This window comes from Esox lucius, chromosome 8 (assembly GCF_011004845.1).
Source record: "Esox lucius isolate fEsoLuc1 chromosome 8, fEsoLuc1.pri, whole genome shotgun sequence".
Taxonomy (NCBI): Eukaryota; Metazoa; Chordata; class Actinopteri; order Esociformes; family Esocidae; genus Esox; species Esox lucius.
This window is the reverse complement of record NC_047576.1, coordinates 7,736,696-7,759,707: the sequence shown is the minus strand read 5'-3', so window position 1 is coordinate 7,759,707 and position 23,012 is coordinate 7,736,696. Positions and strand designations below refer to the sequence as shown.

The 23,012-nt window shown below is 41.7% G+C and overlaps 1 protein-coding gene across 2 annotated transcripts in view; it reads left to right on the top strand.

Moving 5' to 3' along the window:
* Positions 1-23,012, top strand: part of usp13 (ubiquitin specific peptidase 13) — a 35,114-nt gene that overhangs the window by 6,769 nt on the left and 5,333 nt on the right. The window contains exons 4-18 of one of the 2 annotated variants that reach the window (XM_010871303.4): positions 166-287; positions 1,145-1,287; positions 2,192-2,376; positions 3,500-3,594; positions 3,784-3,989; positions 4,254-4,325; positions 4,955-5,048; positions 6,547-6,672; positions 7,933-8,086; positions 8,767-8,941; positions 9,254-9,342; positions 12,946-13,068; positions 14,042-14,062; positions 15,591-15,734; positions 21,893-22,062. In XM_010871303.4, the coding sequence (XP_010869605.1) occupies positions 166-287; positions 1,145-1,287; positions 2,192-2,376; positions 3,500-3,594; positions 3,784-3,989; positions 4,254-4,325; positions 4,955-5,048; positions 6,547-6,672; positions 7,933-8,086; positions 8,767-8,941; positions 9,254-9,342; positions 12,946-13,068; positions 14,042-14,062; positions 15,591-15,734; positions 21,893-22,062 (1,919 nt within the window). Of the gene's footprint in view, positions 1-165; positions 288-1,144; positions 1,288-2,191; positions 2,377-3,499; positions 3,595-3,783; positions 3,990-4,253; positions 4,326-4,954; positions 5,061-6,546; positions 6,673-7,932; positions 8,087-8,766; positions 8,942-9,253; positions 9,343-12,945; positions 13,069-14,041; positions 14,063-15,590; positions 15,735-21,892; positions 22,063-23,012 lie in introns of both variants that reach the window. The other variant, XM_010871302.4, reaches the window with a different exon arrangement.

Here is a 23,012-nt window from a genome sequence, read left to right as displayed (position 1 = left end):
TCAGAAATGACAGATCTAACATATTCCAAGTGTGTGCATTTCCAGAAGTGACTGGATTCTAACTTAAATCTTAAGTGTAAAAAGATCCACTGAATGGAACGGGCCAATCATTTACTCATCAGTCACTGTCTCATGGTGACTGAATTTCTGCTTCTTCTCTTGAAGATCTAGAACTAAACCGCGATTTTAACGGAGACGAATATGAGTGTGAAGACGAAGCCAAGCTTGTCATATTCCCAGACCACTACGAGATTCCTCTACCGAATATTGAGGAGTTGCCAGCGCTGGTGAGTGTCCATGCCTTCTCGGTGCACTGTGCATGCTGGGGGAAATTGTTCTGATGCTGCCCGTCTTGCCATTCGGGTTTTCCAATGCCGTGCTTGATATTTTACCCTTGCCATTGGTATCCCGTGCTTTTTCTGGGTGCGTGTTGTTCTGTGTTGTTAATCACAGGAGCTTCCGCTAGCAAAAAACGTTTTGTTTGTGTGTTGATTTTAGTGGTACTAAGTAGCAGTAGTTCTGTTAATCTCATCACTAAATATGTCTTGAATATGCAGGACCGTTTTATCCCTGTAGTCAGTACTAGTCTAAGAATGGATTAATTCCCACCTATTACTTTACAACATTTTGGATTTCAATTATACTACATTCATCAAATTATTACATGCAAGAAAGAACCTGAAGAATGTTAACCAAATCTGGAACCAGTTATTCCAATATCAGATTAAAATTGATTTAAAAAAAAATAGAATTACTTGTATAAACTAAAAAAGTAATTCTTTAACATCATCAAAGGTTGCATGATTATAATTACGTTATCATCTGTGACAGGGAAATAGAAAATCATAGATGTAATACAGTCCGGTACCTACCATATAATTATGACAGTTTAAGGAACATGACAAGATCGCTGATCAAATGGGATCCGTTTATCCGTCTTCCGGTGGGTTACAGTACCTCTGTCACTGGTCTTAGGCCTGAACCCACAAAGCCTATCAGAGTAACACAGCTTTTCCTCTCATTCTTTATTACCTAAGAACAGTAACTGATCCCAGAGCAGCAATGATGACCGATGCTCTGTGGACAGTGGCTGTGACTTTATTGTGCCAGTGCCGAAGGTTACCGTGTGACCTGTGACCCCCAGGTGACAATAGCCTGTGACGCCGTGCTGAATGCCGTGTCGGCCTACAAAAAACAGGAGCATGACTCCTGGGAGGAGGAGATCCAGACGTCCAAACACTCCCGGGGCCTCCGGCAGCTGGACAACGGCGTGAGGATCCCTCCCAGGTATCTGAAGGGATGTGGGCGCACGCACGGACCACAGCAACCGTTCAACGAGGGGCCGGCCTCTGTGTTCCAAATGGCCTGTCGGGAACGATGGCGGGACAGAATTTAAAAATAAACTCAGTCATCGTGAATTTCGGCAAGCTATTTGTTGAACTCTTAGCGGGTATTTTTTGCTACTGTTATATTGTATTTATTCAGACCTAATGAAAACAATCTGCAGCCATGCTCCAACAAAAATTTCCGGATGCTGATCCTGTAGAATCCACCAGCTGTGCTGGTCCCGTGAATTTGTAAAAAAAAAAAAACGTTTGAATGCCTCCCATGACATTTTTACACTGTCTTAACCTTCTGTTGTTGAGCTTAAGACTACAGGTAGACATTTCATCAACTGCTCTGTAAATGTCCTGTGCTGTGGATGCTGAACTACGAAGGGTGTCAAAACTAGATTGTTCTGAATGCGTCTGGGAGACCCTGTAGATGAGACTAAAGGTTACTGAGCTAAATATAGATGACTGTTGCAGATGGGATACTTGTGTTCAGCTGCATCAACAGCGTCACTCTTTGAGGTTTGCGAACCATTATGGGACACACCAAAGCACTTGGGTTGACTTGGATGACCCATTTCTCAGCAAATCTGCAAGTAGTTTCATTTAGCATCTGGAGTCAAGTATCTCTGTAGCGTTACTGTGTCTTTTGCCCAGCCAGGAAGTTAACCCTATTATTTAGCATTATGAAGCACTGTTATGGTTCTTTTCCACTTTCTCTAACTGGTGTTCAATAAAGAGAATGTCCTTCCCTTTTTTATTTTTTTTACATGTTGAAGATATTTTGTGATGGAAAACTAAGAAAATACAGATATCCGTTAAGGTATTTAGCTAATTTCGATCCCCCTGTGGTCCCTCAGCGGCTGGAAGTGTCAGAAGTGTGAGATGAGAGAGAACCTGTGGCTGAACTTGACGGATGGATCAGTGCTTTGTGGCAAGTGGTTCTTTGACGGTGCTGGAGGAAACGGCCATGCTCTGGAACACTATAAAGAAACCAAGTTCCCCCTGGCAGTCAAGCTGGACAACATCACCCCAGATGGAGCAGGTCAGTTACATCATGTTACAAAAAATCTGTAATAACCCCTCATAAGCACTAAGGAATTCTGGGAAAACACAAGATGGGCATGTGTAAATAGAAACTGATGTTTAACTTGTTTACTGATCCAGAAGGTTATTTGGGCATGGGCAACTTTGATCGGGGCCAGAAAATGTATCATGAATTAACATCAGCTTGGAGGTCAGAGGTCCAGCATCCATACCCACACAGGCAGTGTTGGGTTCTCTTGTTAGAATGTTGGGTTCTCTTGTTAGAATGTCATTTTTTTTTATTGTTAATTTTCTGCAATTCAACACATTGCTGTGGTGCAACTGCACAGTCAGAATTGCCATTTGTATTTGCATTTTCCTCATCGCACAACTATTCATTCCCACTTGCATATACAGCTCTGGAAGAAATGAAGAGACCACTGGACCTTTTTCTTTCCTTTCCAAAAAAGTTGAAAAGGAACATTTTGAGTCAGGTACAGAACCATTGAATTTGCAGTGGTCTCTTAATTTTAACCCTTCTGTTCCTCACTCAAAACCTTCCTTTCCAACTTTTTTTTGGAAAGGAACGAAAAAGGTACATTGGTTCCAGAGCTGTACATATACTTGTGAATTTTTTGCCCTTCCATATTTGCCTTCATTGCTCATTTGAATTGCCATTTTGCACTGTATTTGCCTTCATTGCACATCTATAAATTACACTTGTAACATACACTCTATTCAATACTAAATGAATTTCCTGCCCTCTTCTATTTGCACTTCTGGTTACATGCTAACTGCATTTTGTTGTACTGTACTCGTACTGTTCCGTGTCAGTAATGTTGAATCTAATCTAAAAATAATATTTTGCATGTTTTTAAGCCATTCTACAGACTTTGCCTTGTGACAGATTGACAACTAGTGCTTTTGTCTCTCCAGGTAAAGAAATAATTGTAATTAGAAATAAAAAAAACAAAAATGAGATGCGGATCCCTGGTGTACAGAAAGTTGCCAACCCCTCAACATCAACAGTCGTTTCAGTTCCTGTGTTGTTGTGGGATTACATGCCGAGTAAAAAAAAATAAAGATGGCAACATCAAATAGCTGGCTAGTCGGTGTGCTGAACTTGTTTTCCCGCCTCTCAGATATTTATTCGTTCGATGAAGAGGAAGCGGTGCTGGACCCACAAATATCTGAACACCTGCAACACTTTGGGATTGACATGCTGCAGATGCAACGGGTACAGAAATTCACCAGCTGTCATTCTGCTGTGTTGTTCCTGCTTCCTAACACACGCGTGTGGTTTCCGGTGACCAGTTTCCAACTGTGACTTCCATTTCACGTAGAACGCTGTTTTAGGCTCGTCTGCAGTATGTCCCTGTCGGACTGTTTTTGAAAATCCCTCCTCTCTATTGAATTGATGTGACAGAACGGGACAGAAAATGGCCACCACAACACGGACAACTCCAATGACGCACGGCCGCGGGTCAGCGAGTGGGAGGTCATCCAGGAGGCCGGCATGAAGCTGAAGGCGGTTTACGGATCGGGTTTCACGGGCATCAAGAACCTGGGCAACAGCTGCTACCTGGGCACCACAATGCAGGTCCTCTTCAGCATCCCAGAGTTCCAGAGGGCGTGAGTGCAACCACCGTCTGAGGGGGTCTCTGGGGGTGGGGTTGGGGGTTAGACGTACAAAACACTAGGCCTGTGACGGAGGGCCAACTCAACCCTGTAGAAGTGGTTGTAATGAACGGGTGATGGGTGTTGAGTGATGGGTGATTTTGCTGCATTGATGAATGAACAGGCCTGTCTCGGATTTTCACTCTAAACATTTTGAGTTGTCTTTTACCTGGGCATGTTCACCAAATGTACCATATGAGACCTGTTTTGAATCTCCAGGTATGTTGGAAATCTACAGAGGATATTTGACTACTCACCGCTTGACCCCACCACAGACTTCAACACACAGATGTGAGCCTTTACATTGCTATGTAGCGTTTGATGACATCATGAGTATCATGTAAATTATACGTATAGGGTCATTCTGCTCCCTCATGATAGCACTCAACTAGAACCCCATACTTTATTTTTCATATAATTGTGTTCCATAACTGAAATACCTTACCCACCCAACTCTGCTTGTACTGCTGAGGCTATATCTGATGTCTGAGAATGTACTAAACCATTCATCTGGCTTGATGAAAACCAAAAGGGCCTTAAAGTGGGTGATACTTGTTGGTCAATAATACACAGACGCTGTGACCCAGACAGACAGATTGCAAAGTGATGTTTATGACCTTCACCGTGTCGATCTGATGCAATTCCACCTTAGCTGTTTACAGCTGTTGTTGCCCAATGACTGTTTCTTCACCAGCTGCTGTTAAAGTGGCTAGTCATAAAGCACACGTTGTAATTAGCCATATGTTTCTCAACTCTTCCATTGCTCCGATTCTTTTGTTTTATTTGTAAGTTTGAGTTGACCAAGTTATTTTGCTCTGTGCAGCTATTTCAACGTGAGGTTGTGTAATAGGACAGGCAGTGTTGATTTGTCTGTATCACCAATCTGTTGTTGTTGTTGTTGTTCCTCATCTCTCCACCAGGGCTAAACTCGGCCACGGGCTTCTGTCAGGCCTGTTCTCCAAACCGCCAATAAAATCAGAGCTCATTGAACAGGTGATGAAAGAAGAACACAAGGTATTAGACTGGGTATGTCCAGCTTAATATTAATGGGAGCATGCCATATGAGAGGCTGACGCTTTGAGAATTGGAAAAAATATGTTTTGCGGTTGCCAAATACTCTTCTATTCCCCGTGAATCAATACTCAGTCGCTAGCTTTTCATCTCCTAAGAATTCATGTGTCAGATATTGAGGAGTCTGCATTCAGGCCAGTATGTAATATTACTGGTTTCCAACTGCCCTCATTATAAAAACGAGCAATAATAAGTATTAGCATTAATAATTGTCAGATGGACTATTAAGTTCTGGTTTCGATGTGGATCTGAAACTGAACTGAAAAGCCTCAAAGTCTATGGGGCCAAATGTCCCTCCCCTTTTGAAAATTATATATATATTTTTTTTTTTAAACAAATACCAAGTTGTGATTGGTCCAAAACACAGGAAATGATGCTGCTAGTTATGTCACGTACTCTGGCGCATCATGACAGATCTACAGTAGTACTATGTTTACGTAGTCTGTCCTGAGGAGATTGAATGAGTGCTTAGAAAAACAACTTTCCCCTGGACATTTTGTTTCGCTCTATCATTATTCTGCACACATTTCTCGATTGTAAAAATGGAATGAGCTCTGAGTTTTCTTTGAGGCTACTGGCAGTTTTGAACTATAGAGGAAAAGGGATGCCTTAATTTACAGAGCAGGATTTGTCTTCTCTGAGGCCACCCTCATGTTTGCAACGTGGAGAAGGCTAGAGGCCTCTGTGGCAACAATGCAGATTTAGCATGTTTTGGGCACACCGACAGCTGGGGCACTGTTGCCTGAGAGGATGGAGAGGGAGGAGTGGGGATGGAACTCTGGCAATATTCATTGTTGCTTCTACGTCATTACCATGTAGTTTTGAAAATGAAGGGATGTGCATAAATACAGTTGAATATGGCCAAGATGTCCCCACCCCTTTCCAGAATCCTACAATAACCACCCCGACCGTGACATAAAATGTTGTCTATTCTAATACTACTCTTATCATCTAGAAAGTGTTGTGCCGTTCTGGCCTTTCTACTGCCTTGGTGTCATCCAGCTGAGTGCCTACTGGTCATGCATGAGCGGTGTTACAGGAATTGTTGCTGATCTAGTCAGTCTAGATTAGCCACATTGACGCCTGCTTGTTTTGTGGGTAAAGGATCTTGAGGATAAATGCCAGCATAGCTTGTCTTGGGTTCTTAATCATTCATAGTTTCCTTGCCCCTAATGTCGTGCCTTGTGTCTCAAGGATTATTCTAAACTGGTGTTCAAATTGTAATCGTTTTTGCTAGACTTTCTGTTCATTATTGAATGGAAAACAGAGACAGTACATCCCTCTTCAGAGACTAGCCAAATCCTAAGTTGAGTAGCTCAAATCAGATTATTTATTAGAGAACGACCTGTTTTTTTGTGCGTGGTACAAGTGACGTGTTGAGTTTCGTGTGTTGTTTGTTTACTGGTCACCCTCAGTGTGTCATAACCTGCTCTCATTGCAGCACCAGCCGAAGGGAATTTCCCCCAAGATGTTCAAAGCCCTGATCAGTAGGGGACATCCAGAGTTCTCCTCCAACAGACAGCAAGACGCACACGAGTTCTTCCTGCACCTCATCAACCTGGTGGAGGTGTGTATTAGCGGCTTCATACAGTATCTATAAGTCGGACCGTGTTATGCTGTGTCATACAATGAAAATGACCAAATGGTAATGATGAAATCTCCCATGTAGTGAGCATGTCTATCGACACTGGCCTTTCGGCTTGATGTTACACACAGTGCATTTGTCTGTTGTCCTGCAGTGATGCCAGTGGTAAAGGTTACATCCCCGCTTTCGTGAAATGGCTACCGTGAAAGCTTTTTGGCCTGTCATTGTTCCTCTGACCCTTTGCCACACGCGGTCAGTTGGGAGGCCTTGGGGGGAAAACAGAGGCGGGACTGTTTTCGATGAAACGCAGCACGCTGTCCCCTTGGCCGACACACTCGTGCTCTGAAGTGACTTTCTCAACCGGGTTAAATTTAGACCTCCCCTATCGGTTACACAGGCCAGATATCGCTTCCTATTCTACCTGGTGTCCACAAGGAAACCTGCTCAGACTCAAAACCCGGGCAGTTCCTCTGCACTTGTCCCCTTTACACAACAAAAAAACCCTGTCAGATTTAGACGTACTACAAACAATAACACCAAGCCATACGTGTCCTCCAGGGAAAGGGGCTAGCTGAGTGTATAATTTCTCTGCATGTTCAGCTGTCCTTAGTCTGTGTGAGGAACCGAGTTGCTTGGACAGAAATATTCAGACTCTTCCAGTAACCCTCCATCAGCAAGTTTAGGCAGAAGTCTACCCACCAGCCAGCTGGCTGGAATACTTTGTTGGTGTTGAAAATAAAATTAACACAACCTGAGTATTTCTGTAGGCTCTTGGAATAGAACCACTGCTGCCATGGGACTCCATACAAGCCACATGGGTTTAATTCAGGAGCCATTGCCCAACGAGACCTTAAATAAATACAACAAACAGGTTTCAACCCAGATGACCCCACTCCCACCAGGATAAATGTAGCAAATAAACAACTTCATACGTGTTTTTGTTTGAGTTTCCCGCCTGTCCTTCCGTGTTTCTCGCTTTAACGCTGTGTAATTATCCACATGGGAAGAGAAGAGGCTTTGGCAATTGGCCCTCTGGTGTTAATTTGGAAGATGTCTGATTCGGTAGACATTACCTCTGTTCGAGCATTCAGTCAGTTACCGAGAGTCAGAATGTTCTTCAGTAGCCCGTTTTGGATTTACAGCTGGCCAGTTTTTAGACAGTAATCTCAGTACCACAGACTGAGGGGATATATGTACTCATTGTATCCAGGATGTCCTTTTCATGTGTGCCGTTCTATCCAGAGAAACAGTGCCGGCTCTGAGAACCCCAGCGACGTGTTCCGCCACCTGGTGGAGGAACGGGTGCAGTGTTGCCAGACAAAGCGGGTGCGCTACACCCACAAGGTGGACTATGTCATGCAGCTGCCTGCCCCCATGGAGGCCGCCTCCAACAGAGGTGAGACCCCCCCCCACCGCCTACCCCCCCATGACATCTAGCTGCCCCCACATTACTCCCTTTGTTCAAGGAAATGAAGGAATTACTCTGGGTTGTCGATAGGGAAGGAAGAACCTGTGTTTACAAAGAACAACAATCTTTCAGACCTGTCAAACAGTGATGAGATTTACTCAGAAGACATGACAGCTGCCCAGCCGCAGTCTAATTTCATAGTGAACTATAGGCTAGTCGTCTTCTGCAACAAATAATATCTATACCGCTAAATCTTTCTACCTTACAACTACAATAAAAATAGAAGCTGAAAATTGATTCCTTGTTATACTGAAAATCATTTTAGGGAAGCTACATTAGCATGACCAGCTGGTTACTTGAAAAACTTGGGAATGTGGTTTGACTAAACTTTCCATAAACGTTTTCTTCTAAATTGTCATTCAAAGGAACATAGTGGATTTTTAAGCAACACAGTATAAAAAACCAGCCTGTGCTCAGTTGTTTTCCTTGCCTTCTATCTTCTCTCTCCTTGCCTCCTTCTGAGAACCATTTTACCTTTCTCACCCACTTGGTTTTCAGAACAAGATGAGGTACGAAATAACAATTGAGAAACGCCGGAGTGTACGCTCCAATGTCGTTGAACGGCTAATTATAGTTATTCAATAGTTTTGTTTGTGTGTGTGTGACAGAGGAGCTGATAGCGTATGAGGCCAAGCGGAAAGAAGCAGAGGAGAACATGAGGGCCCCTCCTGAGCCTGTGAGGGCCCGGATCCCATTCACAGCGTGCCTGCAGGCCTTCACAGAGCCAGAGAATGTCCCAGACTTCTGGAGTTCAGCTTTGCAGGCCAAGTCAGCTGGAGTCAAGTAAGGAAGGACATGGTCTGATCACTGGAGGAAAGATCAATACCCCACACTGTTGAATGCTGCTGCAGATTCAACATTGTGTGAGGTATCTATCTTTCTCTCCTGACTTAGATTTTTGTAATTGCAAGTTAATGCCTAGCCCTCTGAGATAAAACCAGTATCTGGACCTCAGAGTTAACTTCAAAATTTAAATATACCTGTTCAAATTGAATTACCCACAGCGAAAACGAACCCTTTTACAATTTTATCAAGCATACAACAATTACCCCAGACATATAGAGGAGATCCTAAAGTGTTGCCCTCTTGTTCCAGGACTTCCCGTTTTGCTTCCTTCCCAGAGTATCTGGTGATGCAGATTAAGAAGTTCACTTTCGGGGTGGACTGGGTTCCAAAGAAATTAGGTAAGTGACAAAAACAGAATTTTCAGAATGATAATTCATTTCCCAGCAGTGTTACCATAGTGATGTCTGTTGAACATTGTGAAATTAAAAAATGTAACTGAAGGGTTCTTCCAAGTGTTATTCTTGGGAGATGTTTTCAACCATAACAAATTCAGCATTCTGGCTTCCATTAACCAGATGAGGGCATTCGGGATGCCTCGGTTCCAGAAAGCCTGCTTCTTCTTTAAGTAATTAGGCGAAGAGCGGATTAATCCTACAACCGATGTGCGCACGCAACATAAAAATATGTCCTGATTTTGATGACATAAAAAAATAATGGTAGAGATGGAGAGTGCATACATTTGTGACAACGCCATACAGCAGCCCTGTCAAAGAGGAAGCACGGTAGAAAAATATGCCAAGTGGTACTATTCCAGTAGGCCAACGGAGGCCTGTGAACATGAGTACATGCTTCCATGTAGAGTACTTCTGAGTGGGTTTCATGACAGTGCTGGCAAAAAAAATCATTGTTTAATTGGTTGCATTCACACAGGCAGGTTAATTCTGATATTTTAGGGCATTTGCATTTACATCAGATCTTTTTCAGAACTGAGCCAGTTGGTCAACAGAACAATAAGTGACGAAAAGATCAGAATTAGACGGCCAGTCTAGAAGCATTTTGTTGTGACCCCACGGAAGTATGTTTCTGCTGTTAGAAGGCTTTCAATTTACATTGTTACCTTTGCTCGATTCAGATGGTCTCTGAATGGGATATGTCCAATTTATGACATCTATATAACCAATGAGGTTAGGAAAACCTGCAATATTGATTATGCTTTTCATAATTTTTATAATTCTGGATTTGGAAATGTTTGGCAGAATCTATTAATCCTGCTTTCTGGATTGTCACTCTAGAATAGTTCTTGTCAAATGGGGACATTATAAAGTCAATTCTTTGGACCCCCAGGAGAGGTCACTGTCACACTGTAATTACAGTTTTTCTCAATACTTAAACCACAATAACAAAACTCTTCACACAGTGTGCATTACCAACATGCGTAGTTAATCTCACCCCTAAAAACCACCAAAACGCTTCATACATGTCTCAAAACAAGCTTGTTCCACCAAAACACTGGCAACAATTCTCACTCAGAAACACACACTGTCACTCATAACACACTGACCTAAAAAACACTAACAACAGTGATCATTACCTAAATAACGAAGTTTTATTTTGTAGTTTTTTTTTTTTAATTATAAGTATTTTATCATAGAATAAGAAAAACACCTCACTTTAAGGACTACTAAAGTATATGGAACAAGAATGAATCACAAATGCAGGAATTTGAAGGAATATCCTTTATTTTGTCTACATCTTTGCATATGGTACGTGTTATTATATATTTAAAAAAAAGTTCAAACAAAAAACAAATGTACCCAAATTCCAGGGCTGCAACAAAAACAAACAAACATCATCAAGTATAGTATAATCACTAGTCTCTGTGTATTGCAGGGGCCAATGAGTGGTTTGAGTAACAGGAAACCATCATTGGACAGTGCTGCACACATTGTGATGTTAGCTCCTCTCTGGCCTGGGACATCCACGGTGGCTCTCTATCCAATCACATTTCTTCCCCTGCATTTAAAAATGTTAACAAATATCAAACATTCTCTTTATATTTCAATCTGGTTACTGCAGAAATTCATTCTGTTTTAAATGTGTTTTTAAACATTTTGAGAACAGTGTGTAAGCATTTGAGAAAACATGTGCTGTGAATATATTGTTTTGTAGGTGGTTGAGTTTGAATGAGAAAATAGTTTTTGGGGAATGTGTTCATTAAGTGCTTTTTGTGTGAAGGCAATGAGAAATTATTCACAGTTTGGTTCACAAACACTTCCGTTTTGCTGACTGTGTGAAGTTTTGTTACTCTAACTTCTGTATTGTTCGATGCTTGTAAGCAGTCGGGGAAAAACTGTACTGTCGGTCAACTGTGAACTCAGCAAACATTTGATTTTGGTTGTATCCAAATTAACAGACCGATTTTATGAAGGGAATCAGACCAGGCCATGAGAACATTGCCACTGCCCAAATTATTATTTTCTAGCCTCTACCAGAACCATTCCCATGGCCCTGAATTTGTACTGACTTTTCCCCCAACTAGGATTGAGGAATATTAACTACAACCCTGTTTCCAAAAAAGTTGGGACGCTGTGTAAAATGCAAATGAAACAGGATGCAATGATGTGCAAATAATTTATCCCTATATGTAATTGAAAATAGTACAAAGACATCAAATGTCTTTGTAACTGAGAAATGTTTGATTTGAATTTGATGCCAGCAACATGTTTCAAGAAAATTGGGACGGGCATGTTTACCACTGTGTTGTGTCACCTTTTCCTTTACGAATACTAGCGTTTTGGAACTGAGGAGACCAACTGCTGTAGTTTTGAAAATGATATAGGATTTCAGCTGATCAACAGTTTGGGGCATTTTCAATTTTTCAACACTTTGTCGTATTTTTCATTTCATAATGCGGCAACTGTTTTCAGAGGGAGACGGGTCTGAAATGCAGGCAGGCCAGTTTAGCACCCGGACTCTCTTACTACAGAGCCATGCTGTTGTAATACATGCAGAATGTGGTTTGACATTGTCTTGCTGAAATAAGGCCTTCCCTGAAAAAGACATTGTCTGGATGGCAGCATATGTTTCTCCAAAACCTGTATATATTGTTCAATATTAATGGTGCCTTCACAGATGTGCAAGTCACCCATGCCATGTGCACCCCCATACCATCATGGATGCTGGCTTTTGAACTGTGTGCTGATAACAAGCTTGATGGTCCCTCTCCTCCTTAGTCCAGTGGACGCAGTGTCCATGATTCCCAAAAATAATTTTAAATGATTTGTCAGACCACAGGACAGTTTCAAATTTCGCCTCAGTCCTTAAATGAGCTCAGGCCCATAGCAGGTAGTGGTGGTTTTAGATTTTTATATATGATTTAGATGTTTATATATTATTTCTTCTTTGCATGGTAGAGTTTTAACTTGCATTTGTGGATGCACCGATGTACTGTGTTCACACACAATGGTTTTTGGGCCCATGCAGTAATTTCCACTACAGAATCGTGTCTGTTTTTAATGCAGTGCCGTCTTTTAGCATTACACAACTTTTTCAGTTTTTTTTTGCCTCGTCCCAGCTTTTTTGAAACGTGTTGCTGGCATCAAATTCAAAGTGTGCATATATTTTTCAAGAAACAACATTTGTCAGTTTCAACATTTGATATTTTGTATTTGTACTATTTTACATTGAACAAGGTTTAAATGATTTGCACATCATAGCCTACTGTTTTTCTTTACATTTTAGTGTCCCAACTTTTCTGGAAACAGAATTGTAGTCACGGATGCCATTCAATGGAATTTACGCCCTCGCCTCTGAGATATTTTCGTTTTTATCAACCAAATAGATAACTATTGTCAAACAGTCTAGCTTTATGAGTTCATTGGCTCTCCTACAAGTCCTACCTTATTAAGTTCTCTTCCTTAAGTTCTCTTCCTCTTGCCATCATATCAGCTCAAGACAGCTTTTCAAGGTCCATCTAACTTTGACTTGCTGTGGACCCACAGATCTATCCATAGAGGTTCCAGACTTCCTGGACCTGTCTCGTTTCCGGGGTACTGGGCTGCAGGCAGGAGAGGAAGAGCTTCCTGACCTCGCACCGCCCATCGTGCTTCCTGAAGACACCAGAGGTGAGGGACAATTTCAGGTGTTCCTGGGAAAAGGGGTTTAGACTGTAGAACCAATAGTCTTTGGTCCTTATGGAAAGCAGGGCATTCTGGACAAGCTAAATCCATCTAACACTGTCAACTGTCTCACCGGTCATTATGGATGTCGTGGAGCTGGGATGTTAACAGTCCATTTCCCCTCCTCTATCTTGTTAAACGTGCGTCTGTTTCTGTTTCTCTGACTCTTCAGTTAGTATCACCCCTCTGCCTCCTTTGGGACCTGAATCTCCGTTCCTCTTTAGGAGGCGGTTGTTGGGATGGATTTAGCCACAGTCTGCGTCTGTCTGTCTGTGTACCTGCTTCATATTTTAACAGGCACAAGACACATGGTGTGCTGTACAAGCCTAGACCCAAAAACACTTTGTTCTTGCTGCTTGTAGAAGCTGCCTCAACTTTGTTAAACTATGATTCAGGTCATAAGAGTTAAAACTTCCTTTTAGCGGATGGGTATCAGGGCAAGGCTTGCCCTACCTACTCAGTGTAAATCCTTGTTCCCTTTTCTTTATGAAGTGTTTATGATTTATGTAGTGTTTGGGTGAGCTCTTTAAATCACATCATAAAGACCGGCCCACTATCCCTGGACCTGAGTCATTACAGATACTAATTATATTTCTGAATCAGACAATGCTCTACAACTTCCGATTGATTTCCAAGTATCAAGCAAATGTGTTGTTTTTCTCCTTGTAATGCTTCATTTGCCATCAAAAAGCTTTATAGATTTAATATTGATTTAATATACGTTACCTCGTTTCATTAATGGAAAACCATTACAAGTAAGTTTACCCAATCCATAAAAGTTTATACTAGTTAAATGTTTTTGACTGCGACCTGAATAGTAGGGATACTGTTTATTTGACCACATTTTCAGATTTTATTCATACAATAGCTACACTGATATTTATTTTTGAAGTAATTACCTGTTCTCTTTACTTTTCAGACAACTCAAACTCCTCAGATTGTAAGTATTCTATTATCCTTCCCAAACATATAGTGTACAGGTGTGCTCATAAGTTTGCATACCCTGCCAGAAAAATTTACATTTTAGCATTGCTTTTGAAAATATGACTGATCATGCAAAGAAAATGTATTTTATATAAGGATAGTGATCATATGAAGCCATTCATTATGACATAGTTGTTTGGCCCTTTTTTAAATCATAATGATAACAGAAATCACCCAAATGGCCCTGATCAAAAGTTTACATACCCTTGAATGTTTGGCCTTGTTAAAGACACAAAATGTGACACACACAGGTAAAAATGTGAATTTCCCACACATGTGGCTTTTTAAATTGCAATTAGTGTTTGTGTATAAATAGTCAATGAGTTTGTAAGCTCTCACGTGGATGCACTGAGCAGGATAGATACTGAGCCATGGTCAAAAGACCTGCGTAACAAGGTAATGGAACTTTTATAAGGATGGAAAAGGATATACAAAGATATCCAAAAAATGAGCTGCATAGTGGAGTTGCCAGAAAGAATCCTTTACTGCGCCAATGTCACAAAAAAGTCTGGTTACAATATGCACAACAACCCCTTGACAGGCCTCACAGCTTCTAGCACTCTGTAATTTGTAGTGATGAGACCAAAATAGAGCTTTTTGGTCACAACCATAAGCGCTATGTTTGGAGAGGGGTCAACAAGGCCTATAGTGAACAGAATACCATCCCCACTGTGAAGCATGGTGGTGGCTCACTGATGTTTTGGGGGGGTGTGAGCTCTAAAGGCATGGGAAATCTTGTGAAAATTGATGGCAAGATAAATGCAGCATGTTATCTGAAAATACTGGCAGACATTTTGCACGACCAAAGACTTTGCATGACCTGGAGGCATTTTGCCAAGACAAATGGACAGCTATACCAACTGCAAGAATTCTGGGCTTCATAGACAACTATTACAAAAGACTGCACACTGTCATTGATGCTAAAGGGGGCAATACACAGTATTAAGATCTAAGGGCATGCAGACTTTTGAACAGAGGTCAGTTACTTTTTTACTTTGTTGCCATGTTTTGTTTTATGATTGTGCCGTTCTGTTATGACCTACAGTTGAATGTGAATCCCATAAGAAATAGAAGACATGTTTTGCCTGCTCACTCATGTTTTCTTTACAAATGGTACATATATTTTCCAATTCTCCAAGGGTATGCAAACCTTTGAGCACGACTGTATTTCTTAACAAATGTATGACTGTGAAGCAATGATAATGAAGCTGATTGTGAAGCTGTGATGAATACTGCAGTGAAAATATAGCCTGTTAGAAAACCAGCTGCAAATCCTTTCTTTGGGGGTAGGTGAAGCAGGCAGTTTATTTTTTTCTAGCCTGTTTTTGGTAAACCCAGGTCAAGACATGGTACAGCATGTCCCTCGTCGGCCCCTGTAATGAGGCCCAAAGAGAATTAACCACCTCAGAGCCTGTGAGGATTGTGAAGAGGGCGGTTGCTAGCCAGCTTCCGATTCTGATTGGTGGTGTTTCACTCATCCTCAGCCCCAGAAATAGACGAGTCGGCGGCCATGCAGCTGGCAGAGATGGGCTTCCCCCTGGAGGCCTGTCGGAAGGCTGTCTACTACACAGGGAACATGGGCCCTGAGATGGCCTTCAACTGGATCATAGCCCACATGGAGGAGCCTGGTAAGAGACGTGAAACTGGAGCTGCAAAATTCCACACACTTCCTGTCAAACGTCCTGCTTTGCCGGGCCGGCTGTTTTGGAAGGTTCCTGGATTTATGAGTCATTATGTTGGAAATTAGGGATTCCTTCAATTAACTCAGGATTTCTGGAAAAATAGAAATCAAACAAATACAAGGAATTTTCTGGACCTTTGCAAACCTACATGAGATACAACACACACGCACAGACCTAGAGAGAAAGACCTGAGGCTCGTTGATATCTCAAGGACTGAAATATTTGCACAATTGACAATGTGTAACATAAGTACAGGCTTGAATTGGCATACAGAGAAGATAAATCGATAGTTTTATTGTCAAATTCTAAAGCTTGAGGTACTGACAGTTGGAAGTTCTGGTGATAGTAAACAGCAAGGTGTGTTACTTACCAACCCATTTTCCTCCATTGCCACTGGAGGTGCATCTTACAACTTGAGATGTCCATCACTTTCCTATCCTGGTTCAGCATTGTCATAGTCATTATCTCTCATTGAGATTTGCATTTTCATAGTCATTATCTCTCATTTGAGATTTGCATTGTTGTAGCCATTATCTGTTATCGAGATTTTACTGGACAAATTCAGGTAGGTCCCTCCCCATTTTTGTGCAGTTTGACCAAAAATGGAAACTGAAGCTTTTTTTGAATAGGTGAAATGAACATCCTCTAGGGCTCCACCATTAGAAGTGCCAACAGACTGAACACCAAGAAAGCCTTCCATTTTCTTTCTGTTCTTTACTTCTCTGCTAGGTATAACAATTAAACACAAACCCCTATTTTTCTTTAATTTGACTGTTTCAAATCTTGACTGTCAGATTTGACTATATCAGGTCTTAGAGTCGCAGCACATGTAATATCAATGAGGGAGAGGGGAAAACAAAACGTGTTTACTTTGACTAATCAACTTTGCCTCTGATTACAGTTGTCTTCTTGGGTCTCTAAGAGCATTACACACCTCGATTGTGGAATATTCATATATTTTTCTTGGCATAGATTTGAAGTTAAATGTAACTTGGCCATTCAGGAACATTCACTTTGTTCTCAGTAAGCAACACCACTGAAGATTCTGCCTTTATTTTTTATTTTTTTTGTCCTGCTGAATTCCTCTCCCACTGTCTGGTCTAAAGTAAATTAATGCAGGTTTGTCCTCTGAGAGATACAGTGGGGTTTATTTTTCATCCTGAAAAACATCCTAGTCTTTGCAGATATTCTTTTCACTCCATCATTTAGGTCAGTGTTGGGGAGTCACTAGTGTTGTTGATCCATTCTGTTCTCTAGGGTGGTTTAGGAGTGGTTGCCATCCACATGGGCTTGAATCGCTTACAATAACATTTTGTAACTCAACAAACTGTATAGTATCCACAGAAAGTTTCAGGTTGTTAAAGGGATAGTTTGTCCAAAATTCAAGTTTTTCTTAACAAAACTTCTATAAGGCCAATGGAGTAATTTTTTCTAATAATCTGTTATTCAGCTCTGTCCCTGTATGTAATTGTTACTTTCTAATAACACTTTAGTATGAGTAGTTTCTCAAGCCACTGCACCAATTCCGAGTGAGCTGTCTGGAGGTTACAAAATATTTATCTCCAGTTTTCTATGTTGACATACCTTAATATTCCTGGATATTTAGTTTCCCCCAGGTAGATGGCAATGCATCGTTACCTTTATTGTTGTCACAGCAACAACAGCCTTTCTGCTTTCCCACATAAATGATACCTGATCAGCAATCCTGAAATGCTGCATTCAGGACTTTTTTACACACTAGTCAGACATGTTTCCACTGTTGTGTTGGGCTACAAACACTTTTATTCTACTAATCATCGAAAAGAAGAGCTAGAAATACACAAGTGTGTGTACGTGCGTGTGCCTTTGCCTGTGTCTGCCTCTGCCTGCTTTCCTGCGTCTGCCTGCTTGCCTGCGTCTGCTACACATGTGTGCTGATGATGTACACTTCCATCTGTTAATGTTCTGATGATTAACTTGCTCCTGTGGAGAAGAAATGCAAAAGGAAACGTGACTTTGACAGGAACATGCTAGGGGTAAATTTGCGTGACACAATGGTTTTACGTCAAAGAGAGCTGTTGAGTGAGTTTGTGAACGCACATGTTTAATTAGGTCAGTGCGCTCCATAATTATTTCAACAGTGACACAAGTGTTGTAGTTTTGGCTCTGTACGGCGGTACACAGGATTTTAAATTGAACGATGAACAAGAAGTTGGAAGTGCAGACTGTCAGCTTGTAATGTATTTCCATCAGGACAGTGCACCGTTATGCCCTGCTCGGATGCGGCCGCGGGAGTTGATTGCGGCCACTCTAGTCAAAGATTGTGATTCCACCAGATGAGCGGAGGCACGTTTCAAATGCGTCCCAGAAGCAGCTCCCCGCTCTGGGGGAGAGCTGGGGGGTTGGCTGTAATGACATCCCTTCGTGAACTTTTTTTAATTTAATATGAATCCAACCCAAACAAAATTCTCACTCATGTGGCAAAATAAAAAGACACGTTATGACCACTATGCTATCAGGCAACATATTTCTGTGGTGCTGCCATATAAAACAAACTCAATGCTAAAAAAACACCGCACTTAATAACACAGAGCAACCTTATAAAACTGACCTGAGACACCAACATCTGCACCATCCTCCAAGCATTATTTCGCTTGTCCTCCGCTATAATTTGCATTTCCTCTAGTTGGTTAGCAGAACGGTCCACATGGAGCAAAAATATTTCACGTGTCTTTGCAGTACAACGAAGGATCAACAAGGAAGACCATCTCTTGTTTATGAAATATTATATTTCCATTGGATAAACGCCTCGAGTTAGCCCGGATTCATTTGCATAATATTGACCGTGGCCCAACTTCTTCACACGCCGCAACAGCTCAAACAGCCGCGCTGCCTTCCGGAGATGGTTTGCTCAAACCCAACAGCGCCTTGACGCAAATCATAGAAATGTAATTGTATCCGTCCCAGGCAGCAGGCGCACCGGAATAGTGGACATGCACGGATAGTTCATGTCGCAGTTCAAATAGAGAAAGTGAGTACTCTAACCTAATTATCCTTCTCATAAGAGGCCTACGTGATTATGACAAGTAGCCTACTTGTATAGAGCCACTCAGTATTTTGAAAACCCATTAAAATGTGAGATTTTCTATATCAAGAAATAATTACATAGCCAAAGGTACAGATTATTTTCAGGTAGGCCTAGTTTGTGTTACAAAATGTTAGACTGTCTGATTTTCAGCTTTTGTTACTTCATTACCAATATGTTTTATAATTCTGGAACTATAGAAGAACTTCATGGTAGAACCCAAAAAAATCAAGGAAAAAATACATAAACAAAAGGAATCAATGGTGGACAGGCAACGTAGTTTGTTGATATCATGATCCCACCAATACAGCTGGCTCGCAGCGCTCCGCTTCTGAAATGCTCCTGGTGGGGTATGACACCGCGTGGTGGACGGAACAAAACCTCATCGGAACCGGATCGCACCGCAGAAGCGCCCGGTGTAAATCCAGCGCAAAAGCGGGGAAATCGTCCCGCGTTTGCTGTTTTGACCATCAGTTACTTTAAACTGGTAAAAGTAGCCTATTGCGTTCAAGGGTTAAAAAGGCGGCCACTACATAAAGTAGTAATCTCCATTCATTAAAATTATTGTTTAAGATTTTCTGCTATAGCCTACTGGCAATTCAAGAGGACCGTAAATCTGTTTTGAAATGATACAGAGAAATGGCGTTTAGAAACTGAACATGTATGTAGATCTTAATTGACTATAACCTATAATTGCCAAAATATCCCCCCCCCCCTTACATATTGGAATCACCACAAACGGAGCACAAACGATTGAGCCTATTTTGCCGAGGTTTTGTGTTGGGTAGGGGGACAAATTCATGCAGGTTTCACCTTTTTCTGCTGTAATCACTGGAGGGTCAACTTGGCCTTGTGCTTAGGGTCATTGTTGTGCTGGAAAATCCAAGAGCGTCCCATGCGCAGCTTTCATGCAGAAGAACTCAAATTGTCTGCCAGTATTTTCTGATAACATGCTGTATTCATCTTGCCATAAATTTTCACAAGATTCCCCATGCCTTTAGAGCTCCCCCCAAAACATCAGTGAATCACCCCCATGCTTCACAGTGGGGATGGTATTCTGTTCACTATAGGGCTTGTTGACCCCTCTCCAAACATATAGCCTTATAGTTGTGACCGTAAAGCTCTATTTTGGTCTCGTCACTCCAAATTGCAGAGTGCCAGAAGCTGTGAGGCGTGTCAAGGTGTTGTCGGGCGTATTGTAACCAGGCTTTTTTGTGACATTGGTGCAGTAAAGGCTTCTTTCTGGCAGCTCGACCATGCAGCTCATTTTTGTTCAAGTATTGTCGTATTGTGCTCCTTGAAACAATCGCACAGTCTTTTTCCAGAACAGCATGCATTTCTCCTGAGGTTAACTGTGGGTTTTTCTTTGTATCCTGAACAATTCTTCTGGCAGTTTTGGCAGAAATCTTCCTTGGTCTGCCTGACATTGGGTTAGTATCAAGAGATCCCAGAATTCCACTTCTTAATAAGTGATTGAACAGTACTGACTGGCATTTGCCAGGCTTTGGATATCTTTTTATATCCTTTTCCATCCTTTTCCATGTTTATAAAATTCCATTACCATGTTATGCAGGTCTTTTGACAGTTCTTTTCTGCTCCCCATGGCTCAGTATCTATCCTGCTCAGTTACTTCCGATTTCTGCCAGGGTATGCAAATTTATGAGCACAACTGTATATGCGAGGGTAAAGATGTCGGCGAACTAGTTAACTGCTTCCCAAGACTGAATCACGCTGCTTTGCTTTCCACTGCCAAATTCACTTGTCGACGCTACGTTTCCATTTGAATAGGAACAGGCCATGTGGCTTTTGCTGGTGTGTCCACACCCTTACATTTATTTTGCAATGCTTGTGCGCACACGCAGTACAACCAATCTAGTCTGTGTGTAAGGTGTGATTTAACAATAGCACTCACAGTCAAGGCCCACAGGTGTGTAAAAGCTGTTTAAATGAATTAGGCCACAGCTCGTTGAAATGGGAGCATCAAACATTTATGGAGAACTGATGTGTTGTGAAGATGTTGTGGTGTTGCTGTAGTAACCTTTTAAAGCTGCCATCTGTTTCTTTCTTTTAGTTCTTCCTAAATTCTTAATGCTTTTTGATATGCATGAGGTCTCAGCAAGTCTTGTTGCCCTCTGATATGCAACATTATCATTTCAGTGGTTTTGGAGACTCTGTGCTAATGTTTGGTTAGATTTACTACGGGTGGGGGTCTCTGAATGCCTTGCCGGTACAGTTTTTCCAGAATCCTGATCTTAGCATAATGACTAACCGGGTCCTGTTTGCCCAGCACCGCCCCAAGGTCAGTGTTCAATCCACTACTGGTTGACCCCACCAGGGACAGGACATCAGGTGGGACCGCTACATCCCACCTGGTGTCCAGCCTTCCCAAGTTCTCCCATGTCACCCCTCTCCTCCACACACTCAGCTGACTTCCAGTTGGAGCTTACATCCGCTACGTTTCCATGGTGCTTCCCCTTTCTACCCTCAGGCAAGAAATAAAATCCTGATCTGCCCAGTTAAAAACCTTCTCTGTCCTTTCACCGTAATGGTGGAACCATCTCCCCTTGAAGCTGAGATATCAGTCTCTGCCTATTTCCAGACCTAAAATAACTCTGCCACGCTCCTCTTCTTTTGCTTTTGTGAAATAACCTCTGTGTTTTTATTTGTGCCATTCCAGCAATGACCTCTGCCGGTAACTAGTTGAGTAGTACTGTATGTACCTACCAATACTACTGAGTTGCTTGATTTGTTCCACCTAGCTCATTAAAATGAAGTTGCTCTGGATAAGATTTTCTACTAAATGACTGGTGGGTAAATGTAGTGGTTAGATGATTCAACCATTTGACCACAGTACCGTGCCATCCCAAATTACTGCCTGGAGGTTATAAGGTAGTTGAGGCTTTGAGCAAAACAAACTTCTAAATGTTATCAAAGCACTGCCAAGTGTCAGTGGCTGTCAGCTACTCACCCGGGCTGCTCTCTGATTGGACTGTCCATGTTTGTAGTAGAGCCTTTTCTGTCATCTGACCCCCCCCCCCAGACTTCGCTGAGCCGCTGGCCCTGCCGTCCTTCATGGAGCCGGCCACCTCCATGGCCAGCCCTGGTCTGGCCGGCACCCCGCTGGACAACCAGCCACCGGAGGAGAGCATCGCCATCCTGACCTCCATGGGCTTCCCCCGCCGGCACACCGTCCAGGCCCTCAGAGCCTCGGTCTGTCCTTCCCTCACTCTGCCTGCACACTCACGTCCGTTTGCTGTCTGTCCTGCTAGGCCTGCCTTTTTATGTTTAGTGTAATTTCATGGGTCCTTGCCTCTGTTTTATATTTGTTTTATTATTAAATGTTTGAAGAATTTCAAACTTTGTAAGACAGGAAAGTGGTGAGAGATTTGTTTTCCTTGCTTAAGAGCATATTGCAGACCTTTACTACTTGCCCAATTTATTTATTATTGAGTGATTTAATGAGTATCACTGAAAAGTGACTTTTTGTGTTTAAAGTTAAAAGATGACATGTTTTATTGTTACTATAAAAACCTATAATTTTGACCCTGGATACGCTCCACAGGCGCGTCCATCCTGAAATAGAAGAAAAAGATAAAAGAATGCCAAAGGAAACATTATGTTTTAGGTTTCTTCATTTCTCAGACATTTATGTTGTATTTCTCCATCTGATTATTTACTCACTGTTATGGCCAGACACGGTGCCATTGATTTAGAAAAGATAGGGAGTGGCTTTGTCTGGAGAGCCTGAGAATCTCCTCAGATAGAAACCTTTTGGCTGACATACGTATTTATACATTTTTATAACCCCTTGGCGGCTTGAGGTCCCTGATCTACATGCTGTTACAGCTACTAGTAGTCCCAGCACAAGGCTTGAAATACTGTGTAGCTTGAGTCATACTCAGCTTTTAAAGGTCTATGAGTCAGATGTTTGTCATAAGTGCACCTATCACAGTCGCTTGCTAAATTATTTAGTTTGATTCCCCTTATGTACCTTGTTGATATCTTAAGGAAAAACACAGTTATTGCATTGTATTATTCTTTTGGGTTATTGATACCACCACAAAATATAATAATAATAATAATTGTAGAGAGCTTTTCATAATTTAGAATAATCTCAAAGGTCATAAAAAATAATGAAAATAAAATGAAATATAAATGTT